The sequence below is a fragment of the Galeopterus variegatus genome, unplaced genomic scaffold (genome assembly GCF_000696425.1).
Source record: "Galeopterus variegatus unplaced genomic scaffold, G_variegatus-3.0.2 Scaffold1871, whole genome shotgun sequence".
Taxonomy (NCBI): domain Eukaryota; kingdom Metazoa; phylum Chordata; class Mammalia; order Dermoptera; family Cynocephalidae; genus Galeopterus; species Galeopterus variegatus.
In genome coordinates, this window is record NW_007727982.1 from 308,715 (window position 1) to 318,126 (window position 9,412).

Here is a 9,412-nt window from a genome sequence, read left to right on the forward strand (position 1 = left end):
GGGAGCGCCGCTGCGCTTCCCAAGCGGCGCACTATCCAGTGCACCACCGGGCCGGCCCGAAAGTATGAGTTTTAATGACTATGTGGTATTCCATTCTTTGGATATAACATTAATTGTATCAAATTTCCTGCTATTAGACTTAAGCTTGTTTCCAGTTTTTTGCTCATATGTATAATGCTGTGATCACTATCATTATACGACAGTACTTCAAAAATTTTGTGGAAAAATTGAATTAAAAGATAATACAAATCTTTCCATGAGCTTTTTGAAGACCCCCCCTCATATATGTCTTTATGCATGTCTGATTATTTAAATTTAGGTTAAAAGTTTTAAAAGCCTTGACTTTTTTGGTTTACCATTTATGTACTGATATGATAGAAAATATAAAATATGTATTCATTGGTGATGCTAAGGACAGAGAGGAGAAATTAGAGTTGGAGAAGACTTGACAGTCTTGGACCAGAAGTGGGAAGTAGTTTTAGAGGAAGGGAACCCATTCCTGAGTAGCTATTTAGCACAGTAGAACTATATTGATTTTCAGTTTCTGCCCTTGATTGTTGAAATTCTGGGAATCAGTATCATCTTTGAGTTATCAAAACAACATCCTTAAAACACGAGAAATTCATATAGTAGCATTTCATTCCATTAATATTAAAAATGTATTCCATTTTTGCTGTCTCTAGAAGACTTAGAATTGGCTAAGAGTCAAAAAGGAAGTCATATAGTGATCTTATGCTCATAATTATAGGAAGCATTTTAGACAAGTCCATTTAATTTTCAAAACATAGCTACTTGAAATTTTATAATGGTTTGATAAGAGATATTTTACCTCAAAAATACTGAATTTTTTTACTTTCATGATTATATTGCATTCTTTCATCTATTTGAGTTCAAAAATGAAATTAAAGCTTTCATTTTAAAGATTTAAAAGAGCAAGGCCAAATGAACTAATGAATGTTCATTCTTATTAGAAAAAATAATAGGGCAGGGTATATTTTAGTCCTTTTACAATCAGTCTTTTCTATAGATTTTGGGACAGATTTACTTAACTGAATGTGGTGGTTGTTAAAGTACATGTCTAATTTAAAAGTTTATCAAATCATTAAAGCATTTATGTGAGACTAGGATTATGTGAGAACACTATCAAACAATTAGGGTGAGACATCTTAAGACTTTCTGATAGTCAAGTGGCTGGCTCAGGTCATTGAAATCTGTCATAAAGAACTGAGGGAACAGAATAAACATGTCACGTTGTGATGTCTTTGAAGTTTGTTTGTAATGTTTTTAGGTGGATTTATTATAGAAATGATCAGTATTTTCTTTGCAATGAAATTTATTATTTTTATAGTAAAGGAAAATCACCAATGAATATTATTTTAATGAATTTTAGCCACAAGGGAACACAGAGATCATCTGCTCCAGTGGTTCCTAGCTCAGGTTCCTGAACGACAGGGTCCTCAGAGGTAGAAACAGGATCTCAACACTGGCGATGGTTCTGTAAGCCATTTTCAGATTTTCAAAAGCTTAATGGGAATTATACATTTACCTGCAATATGGCCAGGTCTGTTATTGAAAAAATGGAATTTGGCTTATTAATTCTTGCTGTAACATAAGGGTCCATAAGACCCAATTTATTTTTTGACTTTCTTTTTGAGAAGTTCTTACTATTTGTGATTGATATTTATAGCTTTTGTTCTTTCATAGAGGTCTTCTTCCAAGAACAGAGAAAAAAAAAATCACCTCATTTTATCTTAGCATTAACTATATTGGCCCGTTAGACCTTTTTATAAACCTAAAATACATTATGGATTCTGAGTGATCTTTTTTCCTGTGTCTTGAACTGCCTTGCTGTTTCATCATTGTAGATATTATTTTATCATTTATCACATATTCTCCACTATGCTGAAAAAAAAGACTAAAATATTAAAAATCGAAGAATGATGAAATTGCATAGAAGGATGGTGCAATATTGAAACAAATCATCACTATTATATCATTCATAATTTTCCTGTTGTTCAAAGTATTGCATCAGTTTTTAAGAAGATATAAAAGAAGTCTGCAGAGACTTTCATCTTTTTAGTTGTTTTATTTTAGCTTTCATTGAATATAATTGAGAATTCAAAAATTTTTGTTTTCTGCCCAAAATGGTAAAGAAAACTGACAGGAAGATATTTCACAGTTCTTAGACGAATCAGAAGATAAATGCAAAGAGATAGCATTTCTTTTTTTTTTTTTTTTTTTTTTTTTTTTTTTTTTTTTTTTTTAAAAGATGACCGGTAAGGGGATCTTAACCCTTGACTTGGTGTTGTCAGCACCACGCTCAGCCAGTGAGTGGGACCCGGTCCGCATGTGGGATCCGAACCCTCGGGTGGGAGCGCTGCCGCACTTCCCAAGCGGCGCACTTATCCAGTGCGCCACCAGGCCGGCCCACAGAGATAGCATTTCTTTTTTTTTTTTTTTAAAAGATGACCGGTAAGGGGATCTTAACCCTTGACTTGGTGTTGTCAGCACCACGCTCAGCCAGTGAGTGGGACCCGGTCCGCATGTGGGATCCGAACCCTCGGGTGGGAGCGCTGCCGCACTTCCCAAGCGGCGCACTTATCCAGTGCGCCACCAGGCCGGCCCAAAGAGATAGCATTTCTATGGACGCTAATGATAATGGTGAAATTGATCAGAAAAAACAAAATATCAGAGTATGAGTGTACAGATGATAGTATCTTAGATGAATTTTCTCCAATTCAGAAATCAATGAGTAAACAATGTATCTCTAAGTATTAAAAAAGGAAATATGCTATTCTCATATAGTTAATCTTTGAAAAGGACCTCATCACATAATACTTTGTAATAAGAACCTGGAATATCCCAGTGACAAAATGACATGTGAGTGTACTTTTTTCTTTTATGATATTTGTGCATTGAAATTTATTTGATGTGGTTTGTAACTGGACAGATGCTGAAGGTAAAGGCACAAAGGCAGACGATTAAAAGAAAATATGTTAGGTAGAAATGAAACAATTTATTGGCTTGATCATGTTAGTGAGTGATCATAAATTTAATAACGAAAATGTTCTGCAAGTATAGAGCAAAGAAGATAGCTGGGCTATTGTCTCTTCAACAAAAGTATTAGCCATCAAAGTTTTTTAAAGAACTGCATTTTGATTATGCAAGTACAAGAAGAACTGGAAGTAATGATAAGCTAGAATGTATTAGAATGCATTTGCAGTCTGAGTTGTTCAGATGATGTAAATGTGAGAAAAAGAACCAGAAGTAATGATCAGTTAGAGCCTATTAAAGATGTATTTGAAATCTGGAATCAGGATATACAAAATGCAGTGTTTTTTGCACAATATACTAAATCTAGATTTGTGCAGGACAGCTGATGCACAATTAGCTGCATTCAAAGGATGTTGCCCATTCTGGGTGAATTTACCTTCAAAACCAGTAAAACATGGAATATAAGTTTAGATTTGCTACACTCAATTTCTTAGTAAGATTTCCAATAGTTGCTTTTTCTTTTTTAATAATAGCTTTATCAAGATATAATTCACATATGTACTTTACTGTTTAAAGTGTACAATTCAGTGACTTTTAGAGTAGTCATAGAGTTGTACAACCAAAGTACTATCTAATTTTTAGAACACTTTGATCATCCTGAAAAGAAATTTCATACCCATGAGTAGTCACTCCCCATTCTCTCCTCCCTGAGCTCATGGCAACCACTGATCTGCTCTCTGTCTCTAGGAATTTATCTGTTCTGGACATTTCATATAAATGGACTTATATGTGTCCTTTTGTGACTGACTTCTTAAACATAGCATAATATTTTCAAGGTTCGTCCATGGTATAGTATGTATCAGTGCTTCATTGCTTTTTATGGCCGAATAATATTTCATTGTATGGATATATCATATTTTGTTTATCCACTCATCACTCAATGGACATTTGGGTCAGTCCCCTTTGGGGCTGTATGGATAGTGCTGCTATGAACATTCATATACACATTTTGTGTGGACTTATGTTTTCATTTCTATTGGATATTGCTGTGGGTTGAATGTGCCCCCAACTTATTGAAGCTTGATCCCATTGTAACAGTGTTAAGAGGGTAGGAAATTAGACTATGGCAGTGTTGAAAGGTGGGCCCTTCAAGAGGTAATTGAATTGTGAGGACCATAGTGTCATGAATGGATTAACCCATTCATGGAGGAATGGATTAATGGTTTAGTGAGTTGTTACAGGAGGGCTGCTGGTGGCTTTATAAGGAGAGCAAGTGGCACATTAAAGCTCTCTTGCCATTCTTACCATGTGACACCCCTGCATTACTGTAAAGAGTCACCACCCAGAAGACCCTCACCAGTTGTGTACCCTGCACCTTCGACTTCCCAGCCTTCAAAACTGTAAAAAATAAATTAAATTTTCTTATAAATTACTCAGTTTCAGGTACTCTGTATGAACAACAGAAAACGGACTAATACAGTTATATACCTAGGATCATAGAGTAACTCTATCTTTAACATTTTGAGGAACTGTCAAACTGTTTTCTAATGTGGCTGTACCATTTTACATTTCCATCAACAATATATGAGGGTTCCAGTTTCTCCATATCCTTGCCAAGACTTGTTATTGTCTTTTTGATTCCAGCCACTCCTAGTGGGTGTACAGTGGTATGTCATTGTGGTTTTGATTTGAATTTCTCTAGTGACTAGTGATGTTGAACATCGTATACTTGTTTGTCATTTGTGTATCTTCTTTGGTTAAATGCCTATTCAAATTCTTTGTCCCTTTTCAATTGGGTTCCAATAGTTGGTTTTCAGTATCTCTTACTCTTCTATAAATTATTGGAAAGTAGATTAAAGATATTTTAAAAATAGGAAAAATGGTCTACTGGACCCAGATAATGAATGGTAAAGACTGTTTTTCCTGGTATACTGAGGATTAAAATTTTTCAAAACATTGAATTTGTCTTGGAGAAAATTCTAAAAAAGTAGTCATTGTTTGAAAAACCTGGTGCTGACCTCTTTTTAAAGGTGAAAAACTTGAGGGCAAGATTAGTTACACATTTGACCTGAAATTTGGGTAAATTTCAAATAGTTAAGTACCTAGAAAAGCCTAGAAAGTTAAATATCTCTTGGTCTCTGATCTATTTATTTTAGTTATCTTTTTCTAACATATGGTTGTATTATTTGGAAGTATTTGCTTGACATAGAAGAAAAATCATTAAATATTTGTCCCTTGATTTTTATATATTCATCTTTTGTATTACCTTCCCTTTTCGTGGCTAACCTAAACCATCTTTTATGTTGAACCATGGTTTCAAGCTATTGTGTGATGGTGTTGCTTACCAACTTGTGCTAACCAGGAAAGGGTGTGGGCCCTCATTAAGGGTTTTTCTTGTGGTAAGGGGGACAAATCAGAAGCAAGAGCCACAGTTATGGCTCTACTAGTTTTAGCAAGCTGGGGGAGGAGGAGGTGTGTGGGGAGAGTTAGTAGTTGTAGGAAGGCTTGCAGCTTGCTCAGGCATGCCCCCAACAGGTAACCCCTCACCAAGTCCAACCTTGCCTGCTTCTATCCTTTTCCTCATTCTCCTCCCCAGTGGGTTATGAAAAGTAGCTCACTGAAGAGCCTAATGGAATAATTGTGTGTGTATTAAGTGCTGGAGGTGAGCAAACAGCCCCCCCTCCCCCATACACCGTTAGATACTTAATGTATCCCAGTTACACCAGGGTCAGTGTCAGCAAGAATAAAGTAGAAGATGCTCCATAGACCTCCCTGCTCTATATGCTTGTATGAGGTAGCTTCATGATCTGACTCAGGTTATTGGATTCTAGTACTTAATGTATCCCAGTTACACCAGGGTCAGTGTCAGCAAGAATAAAGTAGAAGATGCTCCGTAGACCTCCCTGCTCTATATGCTTGTATGAGGTAGCTTCATGATCTGACTCAGGTTATTGGATTCTAAGAACTTTAATTGAGGTTTAAGTCTCTGTTTGTCCCCAGCCAGTCATATCCAGCTGCTTCTTAAGCATGTCATTCTCATTGAACTTTTCATTATGTGTTTAGGAACACATTAGGTACAAATGTAAGAAATTCCCTCTACAGTAGTCCCTCAGTGTATGTGGGGATTGGTTCCAGGACCCCCGTGGATACCAAAATCTGAGGATGCTCAAGTCCCTGATATAAAATGGCATAGTATTTGCATGTAACTTATGGACGTCCTCCCGTATGCTTTAAATCATCTCTAGATCACTTACAATACCTAATACAATGTAAATCCTATGTAAACAGTTATTACACTGTTTTTTATTTGTTTTTTTTATTCGTGTATTGTTACTTTAGACTTATTTATTTAATATTTTCAGTTGTGGTTAGTTGAGGATATAAAGGGCTGACAGTATGTGAAATAAAAGATGTTATGTGGTGTTTTTAATTATTTTATAGGAGTGGCTGAAGTTCACATTTATTCTTGATTTTTCTAATTAATTCTTTATTCTTTTTTTCACCTAGATATTGAACGATATAGTAAAAGATATATGAAGTTACACAAAGAAGAATGGATACCAGGTGATTACAAAACAGACAATGTTAAAATCATTTTAAAAGGCTATCTCCTTACTCCATTTTGGGGGGTATAAATTTTCCATTTTCACAATAGGAAAATAGAGTCTGGTTCTTTTCCTGTAATAAATTAATAATATAATCTTTGGTCAACAAAGATGAAAAGATTTTTATATTATAACAAGGAAGGACTAAAGTGTTTTCATAGAAGTTCTTAAAATAAATTTTTTATAAAATAGGACTTGCCAAACCATTGTGGATTATCTAATTAAATTAGCCACAGTCATAATTTTAATTTGTAGTACCAAAAAGCACTTCTTTGCTCCTGAGAGATTTTAGATCTTTTGAGGAGAAAGCAAATATCTAGTTTTAAAGATATTTTAAGCCAAGCTCAGGGATCTTCCTTTCTTTCAAGAAGACATAGACTATTTTGAGTTGTTAAGATGTCTTTTTAACAGGAGCCATACCTAAGAATTTTGTTTTCAACATTCAAAAGTTTTACCTTGGATATAGACAGGGTGGGAAATCTCATTCAGCTCATTCATTTTGCAAATGGAAAACCCTTGCTATAGAAATGAAGTGCCCTGTGGGGTCACTTGTCTGGTATTACTAGAATCTACTACTAGGTTTCCTCATTTTATTTCACTTTCCTTTTATGTTTCTGTCCTTGGTGTTTTATAGAAACTGCCCTTATGTGAAAGGAAAAATGGCATTGACAGCATTATCGCTTTCACAGGTTATAGTGCTCTGTCTTTTTCAATGGTGATTGTTTGTAAGGTTGGGGCCCCCTGGAAACTCTCTCCGAGGTCTTTCATTTCTTCTATTTCATTAATAATCATCTCCCAAATGATTCTGTTCACATACTTCTTAATGATCTTCTATGAGTAGTTTATAAAAACTAAAATACATTCAAAGCAAAATTTATTCAGTTAAAATGACTTGAGAATTAAGTTTTTCTACAAATGCACTGAAGTTTCTATATTAGGCAATATTTTTAAATCCATTTTTTTGTTGCTTCAATTTTCTGTTTAACTTTATGCTTAAAAATTAAAAGAAACTGAAAATTTAAAGGAATTATTTAGCTGATATAGGCAAAATCATTTATTGGAGGGAGGTTTTTTTTCCAAGCTATTTATATTTTTAATTTTAAAGTTTTCAGATGATTATTAGAATTGTTTATTTCACTTTGCATCTTTTGGGAATGTGGTCACATACTTTAACTTGGGGAAAAAATTCTTCATTACAGAAGAAATATATATCAACTATAAAAAATTTACAAAATACAAAGTAGTGAAATAATAAATAATAGGTGTAATCCTAACACACGCAAACAATTACTGTGAGATTTTGTTCCCAACAAATTTTATACTGCTATTTCAGGACTATTTTAATGAACTTTTTTTCTTTATAGGAGAAAGTATATCACTGTCTATTTTGTTTTGTTTTGTTTCAGGCTAAATCTGTACAGTTAGATGCTAAGAAATTTTATTATCATTGTATGGTCAACTGTCATTGTGTTCTTTAAATGGCTATATCCAATGCCACTGATTCCTAGAAAAAACTGCAATTTTTATATTTCTTCTTTTGTTTACACAGATTGGAGAAGACTCCCAAGAGAGTTGATGCCAAGGAAAAAATGCAAAAAAGGTACATTGACTAATATAATAGTAATTCGGGTAGGAAAAGTTTATTGCTTAAATTCTATTAATATGGAATTGTCAACCTACAGTTACACTGAATGCTTTTTCTTAAAATATGTTTGGCATTTTGATTATTTTGCTAATACTTGGTGTTCTTGCTTGGATTTTTTTGTTTGTTTAGTTATTGTTCTTTTTTTAATTGTGGAATTTTGATGTGCTAGGAAAGACTTTTCAGTTAAGTAGACCTTTTTGTTTGTATATCTGCATATTTATAATGATGATACTGGCTGCATTCTAAGTTATTAACTAAAAGATTTTAAAATTGGGGAACTGTTAGAATAGAACTTTATGTTGTATATAAAAATACCAAAATGCATGTTTCCTTTTCCTTGTTCTTTAGCAATTCCATTTACTGAATAGTTGAGTATCTACACTATTGTCAGACACTGTGCTGAGGGGGATAAAACAGTGAGCAAAGTGGGAATAATCCTTGCCCTCATGGACCTTGTCGTCAAATGGAGTAAAAACATTAAACAAAAACACACTGTCCTCATTGGGAGGTCCAGGAAAGGTACTTTGAAGAAATGAATTGGAGTTAAGATTGAAGGATGAGTAGGAGTTTCCCAAGATGAGAAAAGGGGAGGGACATTGAAGAAAGACCAGGTTTGTGAAGGAAAATCCTGAGTTCAGTTCAGTCTTGTTATTTATGGTTCCTTTGAGTTATAAAAATAGCTGTTGAATATTCCTTGGAAAAAACAACACAGAAGACCTCCATGACCAAATGTGTGTGGATTTTTCCCCTGTACACCAAGCAAGCAATCAATTAATTCTGCAGCAGACACTAGCTGCGTGTCTTCTCATTCAGATATTCAGGTAATCAAAAACAACAATGTTAAAATAATTTTTAAAGGCTATCTCCCTATCCCACTTTTTTTTTTTTAGGATAAATTTTCTATTTTCAGGTTTTATTAAGGATAAATTTCCTGTTTTCACAATATCAAAATAGAGTCCAGTTCTTTTCCTGTAATTAATTAATAATATAAATCTTTTGGAAACTAAGATGAAAAGATTTTTATACTATAACAAGGAAAGACTGAGGTGTTTTTGTGGAAGTTCTTAAAATACATTTTTTATAAAAATAGGACTTGCCAAACCATTTTGGGTTTTCTTTCTTTTTTTTTTTTTTTCTCCTTTTTTTTTTGTCTTTTTTCGTGACCGGC

At 34.0% G+C, this 9,412-nt stretch overlaps 1 protein-coding gene across 1 annotated transcript in view; it reads left to right on the plus strand.

Annotated features, from left to right (window-relative positions):
* The window catches only part of POLR3G (polymerase (RNA) III (DNA directed) polypeptide G (32kD)), a 30,885-nt gene that overhangs the window by 4,477 nt on the left and 16,996 nt on the right, over positions 1-9,412 (plus strand). Inside the window, exons 3-4 of the mRNA XM_008579374.1 lie at positions 6,502-6,558; positions 8,149-8,199. Coding sequence (XP_008577596.1) covers positions 6,502-6,558; positions 8,149-8,199 — 108 coding nt within the window. The remainder of the gene's footprint in view (positions 1-6,501; positions 6,559-8,148; positions 8,200-9,412) is intronic.